Consider the following 24,843-nt stretch of genomic DNA (forward strand, 5'->3'; position numbering starts at 1 on the left):
GCACAGACAGATTTGGAAGTAAAGACTGCTCTGGTTATGGTAAGCATACAGTTTGTCTAGTGGGAAAATAACACTCTGTATGTCTGGTATACAAGAAGGCAGATTCAAAGTTCACGAGTTTTGTTTGTTTTACAGAGGGGCTGAATCAAGGGAGTCAAAAGGCAAGGCAATTGATATGTAGTCCATTAAGAAAGCTGCTGCAGTACTCAGTTACCTTTGTAAGGTTTTAGGCTGAGGCAGGTTAGCTAGATAAAAATTAGAAAAGCTATCATCAAGCTATTCTGAAATTCAGAAAATCCAAATGAGTATTGCCATCCAAATTGACAGGATTTGGAGTGTATGAATGAGGAGCTTCAGTATTTTAGGAGGCACAGTGGAGAACTGATACTTGGTATACATTATCTGGAAAGGTATTTTAATCGTGCATTTCTGGCTTAGTAAATAAAAATGATTGCAAAAATCAAGGCTATGGTTCTCTGCTTAATTTCATTAATCTACTTTTAGCAAAGGAAGAAAATTTTGCATTCCCTTTTCCAGTGTCCCTGGGATTATTATTATTTTTTTATCATATATGCCTCGGAAATTTTTCTCCTCATGGTCTTATAAGACATTTGTTAATATAACATTTTATTAAATTTGATAATATATTATTCTAGGTTTAGATAATCCTTTTCACCAGAACTTTTAAGAAGATAATCTGTTAGTCTTCTCATATATGCACCTTTCATGGGTTTTCAATGAACATACACTGTTTATCATGATTTGTAGTTTACTTCAAATATTTTAAAATTAGTGACATTTGTCTCTTTTTCCTATTTGTATACAGTTGGGTTAATGGACGAATATTCTCATAATATAATATACTTCACTTCTAGACTGTTGTCTGAGTTAATCCTGTTACTTATGTTCGTGCAGTTTGTAGTTTGAAATCTGTGGTTTGTAATCTGTATTCCTTTTTATATTCAGATAATGATTTTTTTCTTTTGTTCATTCCCTCATTTCAGAAAAAATGAAGGTGAAAAAAATACTTCTTTCTAGCATTAACCGGAGAAACAGTTTTGGAGAGAACTTGGTATATCAGGCTGCTCTGCACGATGATGCTGATCTTGTTCGTCATTATATAAAACAAGGTGGAAATGTTAATCAGCTAAGTTATGCTGGTAAGTTAGGGTTACCGCCCACAGTTATCTTAAGGGTAGTTTGCGGTTTCAGCTGAATCACTTTTAGGAAAGTAAAGCAAAGTGAGCCTAAGGTAAGTTCCAAACAGAAGGCTTTCAGGTCATTTCCTATTTAAGTAGCTTGTCACCATTATCTTTCAGAGAAGAGGGCAGGGTGAGAAGACTGGGTGGGAAGAGAAGAACATTATGTTTCTCCTTCAAAGATTATGTCAGGTAGGTCATGTGCAGTGGCATCCAGAAGGTACCTGGGGCTGGCTTTTCATGGTCATTATTACTATGAGACTCAGCCTTGAAAGATTATGTCAGGTAGGTCATGTGCAGTGGCATCCAGAAGGTACCTTGGCTTTTCTTGGTCATTATTACTAGAAGACTCAGCCTTGAATGAAGGAGAAATGATGTCAAACACGGGAAGAAGCTGATGGTACACTGAGCTACAGGGGAAAATTCATGATGAAATGGTAGATGTACAGTAGGAGCAGTGGCCAGGGAAATGGAAATAATGCAGTATGAAGTACAGAGGTTGGGACAGGGAGCTCAGAAAGAGCAGTATTTCTGCAAGACTGGGTCACTGGTACCATCTTCCCTGTAGGTAGAATGTGACATGTTCTCCTGGAGAGGAGTGTTTCCTTAAAGGTACTTAAGTACTTAATACACTGAACAATACTGGGAGAGCCTGGATGATGCCTTTGGGTGTCCATACTTTTCCTGTTGTTTCTAAACTTGTTCAGTCTAGAAACAGTGCAGAGTCTTACAGTGCACAGAGATGGCACGGTAAAATCCATGGATGAGCAGGTGGTTACAAGTGCACTCCCAGTACTTTACCTCAGCAAGGCCTGGGTTTACCCTGTAATCAGGATTTTAACAGGATATTATTTTAAATGTCATACCCAGGTCATAGCTTAAATCCTTATTTGCTAGCTACAGCACTTATTCTCTTGATTGCAAGAGGTACATGGTTCTTTCTGTTGGTATTCTTTTTGTCCTGCCCATTGAGTTAAAGAGTAGCCCTACATGTAGCTAATTTTGACTTTACGGATTTCCCAAGCATCCATAACATATTTCTTTTTATTAACCTTTTTTTTCTGTGCCAGTGTTAACATTCTCAGTGGCTGCTTCCTTCTTGTCTTCAGCCAGTTAATATATACCTTTTCCCCATTGTCCCATGCACTTCTGTGACCTTGATGAATTCATCATATTTTCCATGCATTTTGAACTCTCTTATTCTCTACTTCTCCTTCTTACTTTGCAGCTTAGCTCTATCTCTATTTCTGGCTACCACATCCCATAGAATTACAGAGGGCAGTGTTTCCATTCTCAACAGAATCACCTGCAATGTTTGTTTAAAATACAACCATCATTTCACCTCCCAAACACACACACACACACACACACACACACACACGCACACTCTCTCTCTCTCTCTCACACACACACTCTTACTCAGTAAAGGTCAAGGACTGGCAAGAGCTGTATGACCTCTAACATGTCAGTTCAATGTAGTGAGCGTTTACAGTATGCCTTCTATGTCCGGATGCTGTGAAAACAAAAAAATTAATAATCTCTAATACTAAGATTTAAGTATACTTGTTTTGTGGTACACCAAAAAAAAAAAAGGCCCACTGCCCTGTGAAAAATGAAGAAAATGTCATAATGGACCAATCATCTTTTATATATAATATTTTGAATTTTATAAGTCCTCATTTACATTTTATGATATTTTTGTCTTTGATTAAAGAACCAATTCAGGGAACTCAGAAAAAGCAGTAATTCTTTATCCAAAAACAAAGGTGACAGCCATGAAGTAGGCTAAAAAAGACTCTGAATACTCAAAATAGATCACATTTTAAATTTTTTGCTAAAACCCTCTGAAATCAATGCCTTGAGCTTTATTTTATGCAGAATTCTGATTCCTATACATTAGAACTGAAAAGAAAGGTTGGCCCAGGCCAGGGTATTAATAGCCTAAAGTTTAAGTCAGTAACAAAGCAAGAAATAGATAACTTAAAACATGAAAGACAAAATTGTTTAGGACTATGTAATGTAGAAAGGAGTGCACTTTATACTTCTGTGAGTGTTAACAATGGCTGCATTAGAGCATATAACAAATTTTATTGTAATCAAATCTTTTTTAAAAATGCTTTAAACTATGTTCTCTTTAAAGAAAATTTATGATTATATTCAATTTTAAAAGAGATTTCCTCTAAGATAGTTAATTTCTTTTTTTAAAAAAGTTTTCTTGGGGCTCTCCCAATCTGCAGATTTGGGAGGTAATAAAAGATCTGTTGTAAAATGTGTTCCATCTTTATTTTGGAGGGGTGGTTTTACAATACAAAAGGCATGATCCTTGGGGGAAGGAAAATTATTTGTTACATTTGATTCTTTCTGTAATCTGTAGTGATTTCTGTGGTCTGCAGTGGCGTTCTCTACAGAATAAAACTCCTTCTGGTTTTATTGACACTGGGAACTTCTTTCAACCCTGAAACTGTTAATTCTTCCTTAATGGGTCATCCTTGCTTAAGTCTCATCTCAGGAAGCATTCATTTTTTTTTCTGGAATTGGGCACTATTTATTTTTTACTTTTAATGGATCCATTATGTTTAATGGAGACATTATTATGTCTCCATTAAACTATAATAACAATAATTATTGCATATAATAATAATTATATATATTTATGGGGAACAGTGTGATTTTTTAATACATGTATACATTGTGTAATGATCAAAGCAGGGTAATTAGCATATTCAACACCTTAAACATGTTTCTTTATGGTGGGAACATGAAAAAAAATCTCCTCTTCTATCTATTTTGAGGCATGCAATACAATACCTCTTTGCTAACTCTAGTCAACCAACTGTACAATAGGACACCAGCACTTATTCTTTATTTCTAATTGCAACTTTGTATCCATTGACTGTCTCTTCCTGATTTTCCCCCTCCTATCCTACTCTCTCCAGTCTGTAGTAATCACTATTTTGTTCACTGTTTCTTAGAATCAACTTTTTAGATTCTGCATGTAAGTAAGGACATGCAGTATATATCTTCCTGTGTCTGGCTTATTTCGCTTAACATGATGTTCCCAGGTTTTTCCATGTTGTTGCAAATGAAATAATTTTATTCTTTTATTTATAATTTTATGGCTGAATAGTATTCCATTGTATACATATACCACATTTGCTTTATCCGTTCTTCTGTTGATGGACACTTAGGTGGAGTCCATATCTTGGCTGTTGTGAATAGTGCTATAGTGAGCATGGGAATGCAGAATATCTCTTTGACATATTGATTTCATTTCCTTTAGATATGTACCCAGTAGTAGGATTGCTGGTTATGGTAGTTATATTTTTAATTTTTTGAGAAATCTCTGTATTGTTTTTCATAATGCCTGTACTAATTTACATTCCCACCAGAAATGTGTAAAGGTTCTCTTTTCTCCACATCTTCAATACTTATCTTTTGTCTTTTTATTAATAGCCATTCTGACTGGAATGATGTGGTATCTCATTGTGGTTTTGATTTGCCTTTCCCTGGTAGTCAACAATGTTGAGCATTTTTTTCATATACCTGTTAGTCATTTGCTCATTTTTAAATGAAATTATTTGTTCATTTCATTTCACTTTGAGTTGAATTTTGTGTATGTTGAAAATAAGGATACAGTTTTATTCTTCTGCATGTGGATATCCAATTTTTCCAGCACCATTCATTGAAGAGACTGTCTTTTCCCCAGTGTGTATTTTTGACACCTTTGTTGAAAAGCTGTTGGCTGTAGATGTGTAGATTTATGTCTGGGCTTCGTATTCTTTATATTGGTCTATGTGTTATTTTTATGTCAATACGATGCTCTCTTTATCAATAGAGCTTTGTAGTGTATTTTGAAGTAAGGTAATATGATTCCTCCAGGTTTGTTTTTTAAAAATTTTTTGCTCAATTTTGCCTTGGCTGTCTGGGGGTCTTTTGTGGTTCTATAGAATCTTTAGGGTTTTGTTTTTTACTCCCATGACAAATGTCATTGTCATTTTGATAGAGATTGCATTGAATCTATAGATCATATTGAATCTGGAGATTATCATGACAGAATTAATTATTCCAGTCCATGAACATGGAATACACTTACATTTATATGTGTTCTCTTCAATCTGTTTCATCAGTGTTTTATAGTTTTCATTGTAGAGATCTTTTACCTCCTTGGTTAAATTTATTGCTAGGTATTTTATTTATTTATTTATTTTTGTAGCTATAACAAGTAGGATTGTTTTCTTGCTTTCTTTTTTGGATAGTTCACTATTTAGCATTGGAAACTGTGCTGATTTCTGTATGTTGATTTTGCATTCCGCAACTTTATTGACTTTATTAGTTCTTGCAGTTTTTTTAGGGGAGTCTTTAGAGTTTTCTATATATAAGACCATGTTTTTTTATTGCATTTTAGGTTTTGGGGTACATGTGCAGAACATGCAAGATAGTTGCATAGGTACACACGTGGCAGTGTGATTTGCTGTCTTCCTCCCCTTCACCCACATCTGGCATTTCTCCCCATGCTATCCCTCCCCAGCTCCCCTGCCCCGCTGTCCCTCCCCAATTTCCCCAAATAGACCCCAGTGTGTAGTGCTCCCCTCCCTGTGTCCATGTGTTTTCATTGTTCATCACCCAGCTATGAGTGAGAATATGCGGTATTTCATTTTCTGTTCTTGTGTCAGTTTGCTGAGGATGATGTTCTCCAGGTTCATCCATGTCCCTACAAAGGACACGAACTCATCATTTTTGATTGCTGCATAATATTCCATGGTGTATATGTGCCACATTTTCCCAGTCCACTCTATCATCGATGGGCATTTGGGTTGGTTCCATGTCTTTGCTATTGTAAACAGTGCTGCAATGAACATTCGTGTGCATGTGTCCTTATAGTAGAATGATTTATAGTCCTTTGGATACATACCCAGTAATGGGATTGCTGGGTCAAATGGAATTTCTATTTCTAGGTCTCTGAGGAATCGCCACACTGTCTTCCACAATGGTTGAACTAATTTACACTTCCACCAATAGTGTAAAAGTGTTCCTATTTTTCCACATCTTCTCCAGTATCTGTTGTCTCCAGATTTTTTAATGATCGCCATTCTAACTGGCGTGAGATGGTATCTCAATGTTGTTTTCATTTGTGTGTCTCTGATGACTAGGAATGATGAGCATTTTTTCATATGTTTGTTGGCCTCATGTATGTCTTCTTTTGTAAAGTGTCTGTTCATATCCTTTGCCCATTTTTGAATGGGCTTGTTTGGTTTTTTTCTTGTAAATCTGTTTGAATTCTTTGTAAATTCTGGATATCAGCCCTTTGTCAGATGGGTAAACTGCAAAAATTTTTTCCCATTCTGTTGGTTGCTGATTCACTCTAGGGACTGTTTCTTTTGCCTTGCAGAAGCTGTGGAGTTTGATTAGGTCCCATTTGTCTATTTTGGCTTTTGCTACCAATGCTTTTGGTGTTTTGTTCATGAAGTCCTTGCCTACTCCTATGTCCTGAATGGTTTTGCCTAGATTTTCTTCTAGGGTTTTTATGGTGCCAGGTCTTATGTTTAAGTCTTTAATCCATCTGGAGTTAATTTTGGTGTAAGGTGTCAGGAAGGGGTCCAGTTTCTGCTTTCTGCACATGGCTAGCCAGTTTTCCCAACACCATTTGTTAAACAGGGAATCCTTTCCCCCTTGCTTGTTTTTGTCAGGTTTATCAAAGATTGTATGGTTGTAGATATGTTGTGTTGCCTCGGATTCCTCTGTTCTGTTCCATTGATCTATATGTCTATTTTGGTACCAGTACCATGCTGTTTTGATTACTGTAGCCTTGTAGTATAGTTTGAAGTCCGGTAGTGTGATGCCTCCCGCTGTGTTCTTTTTGCTTAGAATTGACTTGGCTATGTGGGCTCTCTTTTGGTTCCATATGAAGTTCAAGGTGGTTTTTTTCCAGTTCTGTGAAGAAAGTCAATGGTAGCTTGATGGGGACAGCATTGAGTCTGTAAATTACATTGGGCAGTATGGCCATTTTCACGATGTTGATTCTTCCTATCCATGAACATGAAATGTTTCTCCATCTGTTTGTGTCCTCTCTTATTTCGTTGAGCAGTGGTTTGTAGTTCTCCTTGAAGAGGTCCCTTATGTTCCTTGTTAGTTGTATTCCTAGGTATTTTATTCTCTTTGTAGCAATTATGAATGGCAGTTCGTTCTTGATTTGGCTGTCTTTAAGTCTGCTATTGGTGTATAGGAATGCTTGTGATTTTTGCACATTGATTTTGTATCCTGAGACTTTGCTGAAGTTGCTTATAAGTTTCAGGAGATTTTGGGCTGAGACGATGGGGTCTTCTAGATATACTATCATGTCGTCTGCAAATAGAGACAATTTGGCTTCCTCCTTTCCTATTTGAATACCCTTTATTTCTTTTTCTTGCCTGATTGCTCTAGCTAGTACTTCCAGTACTATATTGAATAGGAGTGTTGAGAGAGAGCATCCTTGTCTAGTGCCAGATTTCAAAGGGAATGCTTCCAGTTTTGGCCCATTCAGTATGATATGGGCTGTTGGTTTGTCATAAATAGCTTTTATTATTTTGAGATATGTTCCATCAATACCAAGTTTATTGAGGGTTTTTAGCATAAAGGCTGTGAATTTTGTCAAAGGCCTTCTCTGCATCAGTTGAGATAATCATGTGCTTTTTGTTTTTGGTTCTGTTTATGTGGTGAACAGAATGTTTATAGACATGCTTATGTTGAACCAGCCTTGCATCCCTGGGATGAATCCTACTTGATCATGGTGGATAAGCTTTTTGATGTGCTGTTGCAATCGGCTCGCCAGTATTTTATTGAAGATTTTTGCGTCTATGTTCATCTTGGATATTGGCCTGAAGTTTTCTTTTCTTGTTGGGTCTCTGCCCAGTTTTGGTATCAGGATGATGTTGGTCTCATAAAAGGATTTGGGACAGATTCCCTGTTTTTGGATTATTTGAAATAGTTTCAGGAGGTATCCTAACAGTTCCTCTTTGTGTGTCTGGTAGAATTCGGCTGTGAACCCATCTGGACCTAGGCATTTTTTGTGTGGTAGGCTCTTAATTGCTGCCTCAACTTCAGACCTTGTTATGGGTCTATTCATGGTTTTGACTTCCTCCTGGTTTAGGCTTGGGAGGACACAAGTGTCCAGGAAATTATCCATTTCTTCCAGGTTTACTAGTTTATGTGCATGGAGTTGTTTGTAATATTCTCTGATGATGGTTTGAATTTCTGTGGAATCTGTGGTGATTTCCCCTTTATCATTTTTTATTGCATCTATTTGGTTATTCTCTCTTTTCTTTTTCATCAATCTGGCTAGTGGTCTATTTTGTTCATCTTTCAAAAAACCAGCTCTTGGATTTATTGATTTTTTGAAAGGTTTTTTTGTGTCTCTATCTCCTTCAGTTCTGCTCTGATGTTAGTTATTTCTTGTCTTCTGCTAGGTTTTGAGTTTCTTTGATCTTGCTCCTCTGGCTCTATCAATTTTGATGATAGGGTGTCAATTTTGGATCTCTCCACTCTTCTCATATGGGCACTTATTGCTATATATTTTCCTCTAGAGACTGCTTTAAATGTGTCCCAGAGATTCTGGTATGTCGTGTCTTTGTTCTCGTTGGTTTCGAAGAACTTCTTTATTTCTGCCTTCATTTCATTGTTTATCCAGTCAACATTCAAGAGCCAGTTGTTCAGTTTCCATGAAGCTGTGTGGTTCTGAGTTAGTCTCTGAATTCTCAGTTCTAACTTGATTGTACTGTTGTCTGAGAGACTGTTTGTTAATGATTTCCATTCTTTGGCATTTGCTGAGGAGTGATTTACTTCCAATTATGTGGTCAATTTTAGAGTAGGTGTGATGTGGTGCTGAGAAGAATGTGTATTCTGTGGATTTGGAGAGTTCTGTAAATGTCTATCAGGTTTGCTTGTTCCAGGTCTGAGTTCAGGTCCTAGATATCCTTGTTAATATTCTGTCTGGTTGATTTGTCTAATATTGACAGTGGAGTGTTAAAGTCTCCCACTATTATTGTGTGGGAGTCTAAGTCTCTTTGTAAGTCATTAAGAACTTGCCTTATATATCTGGGTGCTCCTCTATTGGGTCCATATATATTTAGGATCATTCTCTCTTCTTGTTATATTGATCCTTTTACCATTATGTACTGTCCTTCTTTGTCTCTTTTGATCTTTGTTGCTTTAAAGTCTATTTTATCAGAAACGAGAATTGCAACTCCTGCTTCTTTTTGCTTTCCATTTGCTTGGTAAATCTTCCTCCATCTTTTTATTTTGAGCCTTTGTGTATCCTTGCATGTGAGATGGGTTTCCTGGATACAGCACACTGATGGGTTTTGTTTTTTTATCCAATTTGCCAGTCTTTGCCTTTTGATTGGTGCATTTAGCCCATTTACATTTAGGGTTAATATTGGTATGTGTGAATTTGATACTACCATTTTCATGCTAGCTGGCTGTTTTGCCCGTTAGTTGATGGAGATTCTTCATTTTGTTGATGCTCTTTAGCATTTGGTATGTTTTTGGAATGGCTGGTACTAGTTGTTCCTTTCTATGTGTAGTGCCTCTTGTAAAGCGGACCTGGTGGCGACAAAATCTCCGAGTACTTGCTTGTTTGCAAAGGAATTTGTTTTTCCTTCACTTATGAAGCTCAGTTTGGCTGGAAATGAAATTCTGGGTTGAAAGTTCTTTTCTTTAAGGATGTTGAATATTGGCCCCCACTCTCTTCTGGCTTGTAGAGTTTCTGCCAAGAGATCTGCTGTGAGTCTGATGAGCTTCCCTTTGTAGGTAACCCGACCTTTCTCTCTGGCTGCCCTTAGCATTTTCTTCTTTATTTCAATCCTGGTCAATCTGACGATTTTGTGCCTTGGGGTTGCTTTTCTTGAGGAATATCTTTGTGGTGTTCTCTGTATTTCCTGTACTTGAATATTGGCCTGCCTTGCTCTGTTGGGGAAATTTTCCCGCGTAATATCCTGAAAAGTATTTTCCAGCTAGGATCCATTCTCTTCGTCACATTCAGGTACACCTATTAAACATAGATTAGATCATTTCACATAGTCCCACTTTTGTGCTTTTTTTCTCAAATCATGGCTTCTTGTTTTATTTCATTGAGTTGATCTTCTACTTCTGATATCCTTTCTTCTGCTTGGTCTATTGGGCTATTGAAATTTGTGCATGCTTTGCGAAGTTCTCCTGTTGTGTTTTTCAGCTCCTTCAATTTACTCATATTCCTCTCTAAGTTGTCCATTCTTCTTATCATTTCCTCAAATCTTTTTTCAAGGTTCTTAGTTTCTTTGCATTGAGTTAGAACATGTTCTTTTAGCTCACGGAAGTTTCTCATTACCCACCTTCTGAAGTCTGATTCTGTCATTTCATCACACTCATTCTCCGTCCAGCTTTGTTCCCTTGCTGGTGAGGAGTTGTGGTCCCTTGTAGGAGGCTAGGTGTTCTGGTTTCAGGTGTTTTCCTCCTTTTTTGTGCTGGTTTCTTCCCATCTTTGTGGATTTATCCACCTGTCATCTGAGTAGTTGCTGATTTTCTATTGGGTCTCTGAGTGGACGTCCAGATTGTTGATGATGAAGTATTTCTGTTACTTAGTTTTCCTTCTAACAGTCTGGCCCCTCTGCTGTAGGACTGCTGAGGTCCACTCCAGGCCCTGTTTGCCTGGGGTACACCTGTAGCAGCTGCGGAACAGTGAGGGTTATTACCAGTTTCTTCTTCTTCTATCTTTGTCCCTGAGTGATGCCCGCCAAATGTCAGTCTGATCAGTCCTTTGTGAGGTGACTCTTTGGATATACAGGGGTCAGGGAGCTGCTGGAGGAGACTGTCTGTACTTTATACTTGAGGAGACAGTCTGTACTTTATAGAAGCTCAAGTGCTGAGCTGTGAGCTCCATTGTTCATTCAGGGCTGCTAGGCAGGTATGTTTAAGTCTGCTGCAGCAGAACTCATAAAGCCTCTTTTTTTCCTCAGGTACTCTGTCCCGGGGAGTTAGTGCTTTATGAGTATCCATTGCACTGTCCTGCCCAGCAAGGAGGCAGTCTAATCACTGTCTGCCTGTAGTGGCTATGCTGAGCTGCTGTGGGCTCCGCCCTGTTGCCATAAGCTCCGTCCTGCTGTGGTGGGCTCCGCCCTGCTGCCGTGTGTAATTCCCTGTAGTCCTGTTTATATGGGTGTGGTTAGAACTGCTGTGGTGATGGTGGCCCGCCTCTATAGTGGCGGACTCTCTCTGTTATGGCGGGTTGCCTTGGCAACGGCAGGCTGTGTCAGCAATGGCAGAGTACCTCCATAGGGGTTGAGTGCCTTGGTAATGGCAGATGCCCCTCCCTCACCGAGCTGCACCATCCTGCCTTCAGCTGTGCTTGCCGTGAAACTCTTAACCCCGAGCGTTTCCAATTGCTGTTTTGTTTGTTTTTGTGGGGTTGGGACCCGCCAAGCCTGATCACCTGGCTCCCTGCCTCAGAGCCCTTTTTTTTTTTTTTAGGTTGAATGGTTGACTCTGTCCCAGGTGTTCCAGTCGCCTGCTGAAAGGGCACTGGGATCTGTGTGATTTCTCGTGCAGCAACCCACTGGGCCAGCTGAAACAACGTTGCTGCCTGAGAATCTCCTGGCCTGGCTTTCTGTTTAAGTCCTGTTTAATCAGATGAATGTGCTAATCTGCCTTCCGAAATCTCCAATTGCCGGTTTAACAGGGCAACCAAACCAGTGTATTTTGTACGGAGTGCCGCTGCACTGCGGCCCCAGCCCAAACAGCTGTGCTGGCCCAAACAGCCACGCTGGTGGCCCATGGGGCTCCTACACCTGGGAATCTCCTGGTCTGTGGGCAATAAAGATCCGTCTGGAAATGCAGCATCCACTCACCCTCTGCATTTTCACTGGGAGCTGCAATCCTGAATTGGTCCTACAGCACCATCTTCTCCTACCTCCTATATAAGACCATGTTATCTACAAACAGGGACAATTTGACTTCTTCCTTTCCCATTTGGACGCCTTTTATTTTTTTCTTTTGCCTAATTGCTCTTGCTAGGACTTCCAGTACAATGCTGACTAGAAGTGGTGAAAGTGGCCATTCTTGTCTTTTTCCAGATCTTAAAGGAAAAACTTTCAACTTTTCCCTGCTTCATATGAAGTTAGCTGTGGGTAAAAATAAAGCCCATGTATGGGATTTTTATTGTGTTGATGTATGTACCTTCTGAACCTAATTTGTTGAGAATTTTTATCATGAAGTGATGCTGAATTCTGTCAAATGCTTTTTCTACATCTTTTGAAATGATCATATGGTTTTTGTTTTTCTGTTAATGTGATATATCACATTTATTGGTGTGTGCATATTAAATCACTCTTGTATACTTGGGATGAATCCCACGGGATCATAGTGAATAATCTTTTTTATATACTGTTGAATTCAGTTTGCTGGTATTTTGTTAAAGATTTTGCCCCTGTGTTGATCAGGGATATTGGGGATTCATTTTTAAGCAGCTCCTCCCCCTGCTCCATTATTGACTTTGAATCACTCACACTTGTATCTTGTTTTCTTTGGGAATTTTCTTCAGTAATTTTAAAATAGGATACTAACTTTTCCTTGGAAGCCATGTGTTTACTTTTATATTTACCTTATCTTTCAGTCATTATGGGCTCAGGGAAAAAATACTTGTTTGTGGTCATTTTCTTATTTCTATAGTAGACATTTTAGTCTTTTTTTTTTTTTGAGATGGAGTCTCACTCTTGTCACCCAGGCTGGAGTGCAGTCGCGATCTCAGCTCACTACAACCTTCCCCTCCCAGGTTCAAGAGATTCTCCTGCCTCAGCCTCCCAAGTAGCTGTGATTACAGGTGCCTGCCATGATGCCTGGCTAATTAGTGTATTTTTAGTAGAGATGAGGTTTCACCATATTGGCTAGGCTGGTCTTGAGCTCCTGACCTCAGGTGATCTGCCTTCCTTGTCCTCCAAAGTCCTGGGGATTACAGGCATGAGCCACTGTGCCCAGCCCATTTCATCTTTAGGAAACTAAGTTTTATTGTAGTTTGAGCAAAATATATATAAGGAAAGGAAGTTTCCTGGGAGGAAAACCATTATCTGCATTCCAAGGTTAATGATTTTGAGTTTCTGATGCTTACTTTTTCATCCCATCTAACTGGGACCTGTGATAGATAATCAAGTTAACTGGTATACATAAGCAAATTTTTACTAGTTCACAGGTCTCAGAACCTAAACAGCAATGAATTTATACCTTCTATAAGAAATAGTATTTGGGGGAAATTATTTTTGTATATGCATCTTAAAAATAGGTAGTTTAAAAATATTCAAGAGAGGGGACTCAAGATGGCGCTGTGAGAACAACCCAGGATTGGAGCCCGCGTCGAATCCGCAAACGGTGAGTCAGTGCTGCATTTCCAGACTGATCTTTGTTGCCCACAGAACGGGGAAACTCCCAAGTATAAAAAGACACGGGACGCCAGGCAGTAGGTCTGCCTGGCGAAGCCGGCAGCCGGGGCGGCGGCCGGCGGCCGGCCCTACCCAGCAATCCCCACAGGGCGCGCTTGTCCGGGTGCCTTGTTGAACCGGCAACCTGAGACTTGAGAGGGCTGGACTTGAGACTGAACGAGACTTGCACAGTAGCCCAGCCCAGGGGATTGCAGGGACAGATCGTTTGGGATACCCAGTGGGACGAACAAAACCGCAATTTCAAACTATCCCGGGCAGACGGTCCGAGACGCTCTGTGGGGGAGGGGCTTCCACCACTACGGAGACAACCTGCCCCAACTGATATACACGCCCACTGCTGACGCAGCCAGCCGTTGCCGAGGCAACCCGTCCCTACTGAGATACACGCCCACTGCTGACGCAGCCTGCCGTTGCTGAGGCAACACGCTACAACGAAGAGACTCCACCGCAGGGCGTGGCGGAGACCACAGCAGAGCCGGCAGGAACAGCGCGAATCACACAACAGCAGGGCGGAGCCTCGGCAGCCAAACAGTGGCTAGTCTGCCTTCGAGCTGGGCAGGACACCTGATCGGACATCCAAAAATAAAGCCCAAACCCCTCAACACAGAGCATTTGAGAAAAAAAAAAAGGGTTGTTTAATGAGCTGTGTTGCAGCAGAATCAAACATAGCAGCCTAACAGCCCTGAATGAACAACAGAGTGCACAGCTCAGCAATTAAACCCCTATAAAGTACAAACTGTCTCCTCAAGCAGCTCCCTGACCCCTCTATATCCAAAAGACTGTCATTAGGCAGGCATCATCCTGGGACAAAGAGAGCAGAAAAAGAAACTGGTAGCATCCCTCGCTGTGCCACGGCTACTAGAGGTGTACCCCAGACAAGCAGGGTCTGGAGCGGACCTCAACAGTCGTACAGCGAAGGGGCTAGACTGGTAGAAGGAAAACCAAGCAACAGAAATACTTCATCATCAACATTCTGGGTGTCCACTCAGAGACCCAAACGAAAAGTCAGCAACTACGCAGACGACCAGTGGACAAATCCACAAAGATGGGAAGAAACCAGCGCAAAAAGGAGGAAAACACCCGAAACCAGAACACATCACCTCCTAGAAAGGACCAAAACTCCTCACCAGCAAGGGAACAAAGCTGGACGGAGAATGACTGTGACGAAATGACGGAATTAGACTTCAGAAGATGGATAATGAGAAACTTTTGTGAGCTAAAAGATCATGTATTAAATCAATGCAAAGAAACTAAGAACTTGAAAAAAGATTCGAGGAAATGATAACAAGAATGGATACCTTAGAGAGGAATATGAATGAATTAAAGGAGCTGAAAAACACAATACGAGAACTTCGCGAAGGAAACGCAAGTTTCAATAGCCGAATTGACCAAGCAGAAGAAAGAATATCTGAAGTCGAAGACCAACTCAATGAAATAAAACGAGAAACCAAGATCAGAGAAAAAAGCGCAAAAAGGAATGAACAAAGTCTCCAAGAAATGTGGGACTATGTGAAAAGACCTAACCTACGTTTGATAGGTGTACCAGAAGGGGACGAAGAGAATGAATCCCAGCTGGAAAATACTCTTCAGGACATCATCCAGGAAAATTTCCCCCACCTAGCAAGACAAGCCAACACTCAATTGCAGGAAATACAGAGAACACCACAAAGATATTCCGCAAGAAGAGCAACCCCAAGGCACATAATCATCAGATTCAACAGGGTTGAAATAAAGGAGAGAATACTAAGGGCAGCCAGAGAGAAAGGTCGGGTCACCCACAAAGGGAAGCCCATCAGACTCACAGAAGATCTCTTGGCAGAAACACTACAAGCCAGAAGAGAGTGGGGGCCAATATTCAACATTCTTAAAGAAAAGAACTTTCAACCCAGAATTTCATATCCAGCCAAACTGAGCTTCAGAAGTGAAGGAAGAATAAAATCCTTTGCGAACAAGCAAGTACTCAGAGATTTTGTCACCACCAGGCCTGCTTTACAAGAGCTCCTAAAAGAGGCACTACACATAGAAAGGATCAATCAGTACCAGCCATTCCAAAATCACACTGAATGCTAAAGAGCTTCAACATAATGAAGAATCTACAACAACTAACAGGCAAAACAGCCACTTAGCATCAAAATGGCAGTATCAAATTCACACATAACAATATTAACCCTAAATGTAAATGGACTAAATGCACCAATCAAAAGACACAGACTGGCAAATTGGATAAAAAGCCAAAACCCATCAGTGTGCTGTATCCAGGAAACCCATCTCACATGCAAGGATACACAAAGGCTCAAAATAAAGGGATGGAGGAAGATTTACCAAGCTAATGGAAAGCAAAAAAAAGCAGGAGTTGCAATTCTCATCTCTGATAAAATAGACTTTAAAGCAACAAAGATCAAAAGAGACAAAGAAGGCCATTACATAATGGTAAAAGGATCGATACAACAAGAAGAGCTAACGATCCTAAACATATATGGACCCAACACAGGAGCACCCAGATACATTAGGCAAGTTCTTAATGACTTACAGAAGGACTTAGACTCCCACACAATAATAGTGGGAGACTTTAACACTCCACTGTCAATACAAGACAGATCAACCAGACAGAAAATCAACAAGGATACCCAGGGCTTGAACTCAGACCTGGAGCAAGCAAACCTGGTGGACATTTACAGAACTCTCCACCCCAAATCCACAGAATACACATTCTTCTCAGCACCACATCACACCTACTCTAAAATTGACCACATAATTGGAAGTAAAGCACTGCTCAACAAATGCAAAACAACTGAAATCATAACAAACAGCCTCTCAGACCATAGTGCAATCAAGTTAGAACTCAGAATTCAGAAACCGACCCAGAACCGCACAGCTTCATGGAAACTGAACAACTGGCTCTTGAATGTTGACTGGGTAAACAACGAAATGAAGGCAGAAATAAAGAAGTTCTTCAAAACCAATGAGAACAAAGACACAACGTGCCAGAACCTCTGGGACACATTTAAAGCAGTCTCTAGAGGAAAGTATATAGCAATAAGTGCCCATATGAGGAGAATGGAGAGATCCAAAATTGACACCCTATCGTCAAAATTGAAAGAGCTAGAGGAGCAAGATCAAAAAAACTCAAAACCCAGCAGAAGACAAGAAATTACTAAGATCAGAGCTGAGCTGAAGGAGATTGAGACACGAAAAACCCTTCAAAAAATCAATAAATCCAAGAGCTGGTTTTTTGAAAAGATCAACAAAATAGACAGACCACTAGCCAGATTGATTAAAAATAAAAGAGAGAACAACCAAATAGATGCAATAAAAAATGATAAAGGGGAAATCACCACAGATTCCACAGAAATTCAAACCATCATCAGAGAATATTACAAACAACTCTATGCACATAAACTAGTAAACCTGGAAGAAATGGATAAATTCCTGGACTCCTGTGTCCTCCCAAGCCTAAACCAGGAGGAAGCTGAAACTATGAATAGACCAATAACAAGGTCTGAAGTTGAGGCAGCAATTAAGAGCCTACCTCACAAAAAAAGCCCAGGTCCAGACGGGTTCACAGCCGAATTCTACCAGACACACAAGGAGGAGCTGGTACCATTCCTTCTAAAACTATTTCAAACAATCCAAAAAGAGGGAATCCTTCCCAAATCATTTTATGAGACCAACATCATTCTGATACCAAAACCCGGCAGAGACCCAATGAGAAAAGAAAACTTCAGGCCAATATCCATGATGAACATAGATGCAAAAATCTTCAATAAAATATTGGCAAGCCGATTGCAACAGCAAATCAAAAAACTTATTCATCATGATCAAGTAGGATTCATCCCAGGGATGCAAGGCTGGTTCAACATACGCAAGTCTATCAACGTAATTCACCACATAAACAGAACCAAAAACAAAAACCACATGATTATCTCAATTGACGCAGAGAAGGCATTTGACAAAATTCAACAGCCCTTTATGCTAAAAACCCTCAATAAACTCGGTATCGATGGAATGTATCTCAAAGTAATAAAAGCTATTTATGACAAACCAACAGCCAATATCATACTGAATGGGCAAAAACTGGAAGCATTCCCTTTGAAATCTGGCACTAGACAAGGATGCCCTCTCTCACCACTCCTATTCAATATAGTACTGGAAGTTCTAGCCAGAGCAATCAGGCAAGAAAAAGAAATAAAGGGTATTCAAATGGGAAAGGTGGAAGCCAAATTGTCTCTATTTGCAGACGACATGATAGTATACCTAGAAGACCCCATCGCCTCAGCCCAAAAACTCCTGAAACTGATAAACAACTTCAGCAAAGTCTCAGGATATAAAATCAATGTGCAAAAATCACAAGCATTCGTCTACACCAATAAAAGACTTAAAGAAAGCCAAATCAAGAGCGAACTGCCATTCGCAATTGCTACAAAAAGAATAAAATACCTTGGAATACAACTCACAAGGAAGGTAAGGGACCTCTTCAAGGAGAACTACAAACCACTGCTCAACGAAATCAGAGAGGACACAAACAGATGGAGAAACATTCCATGTTCATGGTTAGGAAGAATTAATATCGTGAAAATAGCTATACTGCCCAAAGTAATTTACAGAATCAATGCTATCCCCATCAAGCTACCATTGACTTTCTTCACAGAACTGGAAAAAACCACCATGAACTTCATATGGAACCAAAAGAGAGCCCGCATAGCCAAGTCAATTCTAAGCAAAAAGAACACAGCGGGGGGCATCACACTACCGGATTTCAAACTATACTACAAGGCTACAGTAATCAAAACAGCATGGTACTGGTACCAAAACAGAGATATAGACCAATGGAACAAAACAGAGGCACCGGAGGCAACACAACATACATACAACTATACAATCTTTGATAAACCTGACAAAAACAAGCAATGGGGCAAGGATTCCATGTTTAACAAATGGTGTTGGGAAAACTGGCTAGCCATGTGCAGAAAGCAGAAACTAGACCCCTTCCTGACACCTTACACTAAAATTAACTCCAGATGGATTAAAGACTTAAACATAAGACCTGGCACCATAAAAACCCTAGAAGGAAATCTAGGCAAAACTATCCAGGACATAGGAGTAGGCAAGGACTTCATGAACAAAACACCAAGAGCATTGGCAACAAAAGCCAAAATAGACAAATGGGACCTAATGAAACTCCACAGCTTCTGCACGGCAAAAGAAACAGTCACTAGAGTGGATCGGCAACCAACAGAATGGGAAAAAATTTTCGCAGTCTACCCATCTGACAAAGGGCTGATATCCAGAATTTACAAACAACTCAAGCAGATTTACAGGAAAAAAACAAACAAGCCCATTCAAAAGTGGGCAAAGGATATGAACAGATACTTTACGAAAGAAGACATATATGAGGCCAACAATCATATGAAAAAATGCTCATCGTCACTGGTCATCAGAGAGATGCAAATCAAAACCACATTGAGATACCATCTCACGCCAGTTAGAATGGCGATCATTAAAAAATCTGGAGACAACAGATGCTGGAGAGGATGTGGAGAAAAAGGAACACTTTTACACTGTTGGTGGGAGTGTAAATTAGTTCAACCATTGTGGAAGACAGTGTGGCGATTCCTCAAGGCCTTAGAAATAGAAATTCCATTTGACCCAGCAATCCCATTACTGGGTATATATCCAAAAGACTATAAATCGTTCTACTATAAGGACACATGTACACGAATGTTCATTGCAGCACTGTTTACAATAGCAAAGACCTGGAATCAACCCAAATGCCCATTGATAATAGACTGGATTGGAAAAATGTGGCACATATACACCATGGAATATTATGCAGCAATCAGAAATGATGAGTTCGTGTCGTTTGTAGGGACATGGATGAATCTGGAGAACATCATCCTCAGCAAACTGACACAAGAACAGAAAATGAAACACCGCATATTCTCACTCATAGGTGGGTGATGAAAAATGAGAACACATGGACACAGAAAGGGGAGTACTAAACACTGGGGTCTATTGGGGGGAAAAGGGGAGGGCCAGTGGGAGGGGGAGGTGGGGAGGGATAGCCTGGGGAGAAATGCCAAATGTGGGTGAAGGGGAGAAGAAAAGCAAAGCACACTGCCATGTGTATACCTACGCAACTGTCTTGCATGCTCTGCTCATGTACCCCAAAACCTATAATCCAATAAAAAAAAAAAATATTCAAAAGTTCATGTGGCCTATTTATTTATCCATATACCTAAAATCTAGATTCTACATAGTTATTTTATTGAATACCTATTCATCTTGAAATCTCTCTGCCCATACTTAAATCCATCTTTATTTTGATGCATTTCAAAAAAATTGTAGATATCTATGTGTTTTATCACTAGACACCTCAGCATGAATATTATTAACTAGAGTTCAGTAGTGTGTGTGTGTATTTGTGTGTGTTTGTGTGTGTGTGTTTTCTGAGGTAACATTTTCATATAGTAAACTACAAATCTTAAATGTGCCATTTGATGAATTTTGACAGTACACTATCCCAGAAAGTTCCTCATGCCTCTTCCCAGTCATCCTTCACTCTCAAGGTGCCACTACTGTTCTGTTTTTCACTGTTTATTAGTTTTGCTTCTTTCAATATTTCAGCATATTTTATCATTAAACATGATTTTTAACTATGGGTTTTTGTAGATGCTCTTGAGCAGATTGAAGAGTCTATTCTTATTTTGCAGAGTTTTTTTTTTTGATAGAGTAGATGCTAGCTTTTCTCATGTACTTTTGCTGCATCTATTGATATGGCCATATAATTTTTCTCTCTTATTTCACTACTGTGGTGATTAGGTTGATTGATTTTCCAAATGTTAAACCAACCTTGCATTCTTAAAATAAACTGTATCTGGTTATGTTATATCATTCTTTTTATATATTGCTGGATTCAATTTGCTATAGGAAGGATTTTTGCATATATTTTCATGAGTAAATTTGACATATAATTTTTTGGGGTAGGATAATTCTTTTGTCTGTAATTTTTTTGAGGGGAGATTAATGCTTTTGTCTGGATCATTTTAATCAAGATTTGCTAATATTTTGTTGAGGAGTTTTAAAAATCTATGTTTATAGATTTACAGTGATCAGTTTATAATATTTTTGTAATGCCTTTGGTTTTGGTATGAGGGTTTTGCAGGCCTCATAAATTAAGAAGTCTACTCTCTTCTATTTTCTGAACGAGTTTGTTTAACATTGAGAGTTTTTTTCCTTTTTTTTCTTTTTTTTATTATACTTTAAGTTCTGGGGTGCATGTGCAGAATGTGCAAGTTTGTTATACAGGTATACATGTGCCATTGTGGTTTGCTGCATCCATCACCCGTCTACATTAAATATTTCTCCTAATGCTATCCCTCCCCTATCTCCCCACCCCTGCTATCCCTCCCTTAGCTATCCCTCCCCCACCCCTTCACAGGCCGTGGTGTGTGATGTTCCCCTCCCTGTGTCCATGTTCTCATTGCTCAACACTCATGAGTGAGAACATGCAGTGTTTGGTTTTCTATTCTTGTGTCAGTTTGCTGAGAATAATAGTTTCCAGCTTTATCCATGTCCCTGCAAAGGACATCCTTTTTGATGGCTGCATAGTATTCCACAGTGTATATGTGCCACATTTTCTTTAACCAGTCTATCGTTGATGGGCATTTGGGGTGGTTTCAAGTCTTTGCTATTGTGAACGACGCTGCAATGAACATACGTATGCATGTGCCTTTATATTCTGTGTATTTGGAGTGAAGAGTCCTGTAGATGTCTATTAGATTCACTTGGTCCAGATCTGAGTTCAAGTCTCGGATATCCTTTTTAATTTCCTGTCTCATTGATATGTCTAATATTGACAGTGGAGTATTAAAGTCTCCCACTATTATTGTGTAGGAGTCTAAGTCTCTTTGTAGGTCATTAAGAACTTGCTTAATTTATCTTAGTGCTCCTGTATTGGGTGCATATATATTTAGGATAGTTAGCTCTTCTTGATGTATCAATTCCTTTACCATTGTGTAATACCCTTCTTTCTCTCTTTTGATCTTTGTTGGTTTAAAGTCTGTTTTGTCAGAGACTAGGATTGTAACCCCTGCTTTTTTTTTCTTTCCATTTGCATGTTTCTTAAGATGGAAACAGTAGACACTGGGGACTACTTATGGGAGGAGGAAAGGAGTGGGACACGTGTTGAAAAACTACCTATTGGGTACTATGCATACTACCTGGGTGATGGGATCATTTGTACACCAAACCTCAGTGACACACAACTTACTCATTTAAAAAATCTGCACATGTACACCTTAACATAAAACTTGCAACAAAAATAAAGTATGTTTCTTGTAAATAGCAGACAGTTTTGCTTTTTTATTCATTCTGCCAATCTTATTTTTCAATTGGAAATTAGCATGCTTAGTCAATTTACATTAACATAAATGGTTGGATTTAGGTCTGCCATTTTACTAGTTATTTTCTGTGTGCTTAATCTGCTTTTTGTTTCTTTGACTCTACAGTATTTTTTCACAGTTACTCTAGGGATTAAGTATACACCTCTAATGTTTCACAGTCATCTTAGAGTTAATATTATAATACTTTATGTGAAATGTGAGGACACTGAATACATATAGTCCATTTATTCCCTATATCCATTATGCTATAGCTATCATATGTATCATATCTACATACATTATAAATGTTATAACTTTCACTTTAAACAAACCATATTCATTTTAAGGAAATTTATAGGGGAAAAAACTTTAATTAAACTATATATTTACAATTTTGGGGTCTCTTCATTTCTTCCTCAAAACATTTTAATTAATAGTATAGGAGAAACTCCTTCCACAACATTGTATGGCAGTGGTTCTCAACTGGAGTGATTTTGTTCCCACCCCCAGGGGAGTTTTGGCAGTTTCTGGAAACATGTTTAGTTGTTACAACTGGGATAGGAGTTTCTGCTATCATCTGGTGGGTTGAGGCCAGGGATGCTGTTAAACATTCTGTGATACTCATAACAACCAAGAAACATAAGCTGAGATTGGGAAACCCTGTTTTATGGTGAATGTTCTGAGAAGAGCTAGTGAAATTCTCTTTTGACATGCAACTTTAAAGTTTTCTTACATGTCATAAGATTTATTGGAAATTAATAAATATCTACAACTGAGACCATTGTCTTTGGCTAAGAAACGAAAAGAGCCTGTATAAATGGTTTTCTTGGAGCAGTTTGTGGTTTGTTAAACTACTATAAATAGCTTTTTGTAAAGAAGGAGAAAAAATGAGTATATACTTTTGAACTGAATGATATGTAGACCAGCCAGTTGGATACTTTAATGGAAGTACCTTGAACTAGAAATAAAGCATTTCTCCCCTCATCTCTGCAGAAAAGTAGTGTGTAGCCAGCATTCTCTTTGAGTTGATAATGACTCCTGCACAGCCTATTTATTTGAAGAGATCAGGATTACTTTCAGATATTTTTCTTCTTTTCATAGTTTTGCACAACAGAGTTGAGGGGTAGGAGTTTGATTTGTCCTTCGGATTTACTGAGCCTACCAAATAATACAGTGTGCTTTCAGGTGACACTATCTTGACTCACATAATCAAAATATTTTTAAAGAAACAACTTAGAATCAGAGTTGTTTTTTAAGGGTAAGCACAAAACATTATTAAGATGCCAAATATAAACAAATGGCATATATTTTATGTATGATAGGTTGGACAGCACTTCATGAAGCAAGTGTAGGAGGATTTTATTGGACAGCAAGTGAACTAGTAAAAGGTGGAGCAGATGTAAATATCAGAGGAATGTACCAGATTACTCCCCTACATGATGCTGTGATGAATGGACATTATAAGGTACTGTGATGCTTTTATTTGCAGAGCAAATAATATTCATTTTGTAAACATTAAATACTGTGGGATCACACAATAGAAAAATATACAAGAATTTTAGTTTAATTTCATTCTGCTAATGAATACTTAGAATTTATAATGAAATTTTACTGTGTGATGGGTTTGTTGTATGGAATGTGACAGGCATCATTTTACATATTAAAACTAATAACTTTTAGTATTTTACACACTAAAAGTGTTTAATAACCATACAGAGCTTTTTGGTTACACAGTATTTTTTTCAACTTGTTCTCCTTTAAAACTTCTTAAATATCGTGCTTTATAGGGTTTAGAAGAATGTTTCCTTCTTATAGAGTGTTACAAAATGATGTCCAGTTCTCATAGGAAGTTTACAGCTTTATGGAGTCTAGAGTCACTTTCATAATTGGCCTAAGACCGAAGAATGTTTCTGATCAGTTCAGCTTAATGATCAGCCAGGGTGTATCAGCAGAGTTGTACTGCAGGTTAAAATATCAGACTGCTATAATTGCGTGACAGTTGGTTAGTAGTAACTGCAATAAGTGGTAACATTAAGATTATGAATTCTAGTATACATGGTTTATCTCAGAAAGCATATTTATTAGCTTCCTACACATTTTTTTGGTTCTGGAACAATGTTGCAGGACTGAGGCACTTGCTAAAGATATCTTACTTATTTCAGGCATTGGAAGTTGACTTTGGGTTTAAAAAATTCTAGAATGGGAAAGAGGATTAACCAGCTGGGATTAGGAAGATTTGTCTGCCTGTTTCTATAAGAAAGGCCTAACACAGGCAGAGATGGAGAAGGCTGCTAGGAGCCATGGGAATAGACCAAGTAAATTTTTTCATAGCGTAGAACAGTACTTCAGAAGGGTTTATGCAGTTTTTTTGTCATTTGTTTATTGTTTTTTGTTTGTTGATAATGTATATCTTGGTGATGGATAGTCATTTTTGATATAGTTTAGAGGACTGGGAGGAGAGAATTATGCCCAGCATCCAATTTAATGGCCAGAAGAATGAAAGTATGGAAATGTGTCAGGTCCAGCCCGCAGATCCTGACCCAGCAATGGATGAACAAATGCACTCAGACACAAATATCCAGTGAAAGAGCAGGCTTAGGGGTTCTGGCAACTCACAGATACTGGGGAGGGTGCTGTAAAGAGCCAGCAGCTGTGACGCTTACCAACTGGCACTGTGGGCATTTTATTCAGTATAGATTTAATGACAGAGGATTTTGAGTCAACACACTTGTGGATAATTAAGATGGTTGCCTTCCCCAGAGAGAGCAGTCCTATGAATGATTAAAAGCTAAGTTCAGAGGCCTGAAGCAAACACCATTTGTA

At 39.0% G+C, this 24,843-nt stretch overlaps 1 protein-coding gene across 9 annotated transcripts in view; it reads left to right on the top strand.

The window, feature by feature from the left end:
* ANKRD31 (ankyrin repeat domain 31) overlaps positions 1-24,843 on the top strand; it is a 211,792-nt gene that overhangs the window by 61,001 nt on the left and 125,948 nt on the right. For 6 of the 9 annotated variants that reach the window (XM_035291397.3, XM_078365332.1, XM_008991929.5 and 3 more), the window contains 2 exons: positions 1,005-1,160; positions 23,343-23,485. In XM_035291397.3, coding sequence (XP_035147288.3) covers positions 1,005-1,160; positions 23,343-23,485 — 299 coding nt within the window. The remainder of the gene's footprint in view (positions 1-1,004; positions 1,161-23,342; positions 23,486-24,843) is intronic. The other 3 variants (XM_078365333.1, XM_078365334.1, XM_035291395.3) reach the window with 1 other exon arrangement.

The sequence above is a fragment of the Callithrix jacchus genome, chromosome 2 (genome assembly GCF_049354715.1).
Source record: "Callithrix jacchus isolate 240 chromosome 2, calJac240_pri, whole genome shotgun sequence".
Taxonomy (NCBI): domain Eukaryota; kingdom Metazoa; phylum Chordata; class Mammalia; order Primates; family Cebidae; genus Callithrix; species Callithrix jacchus.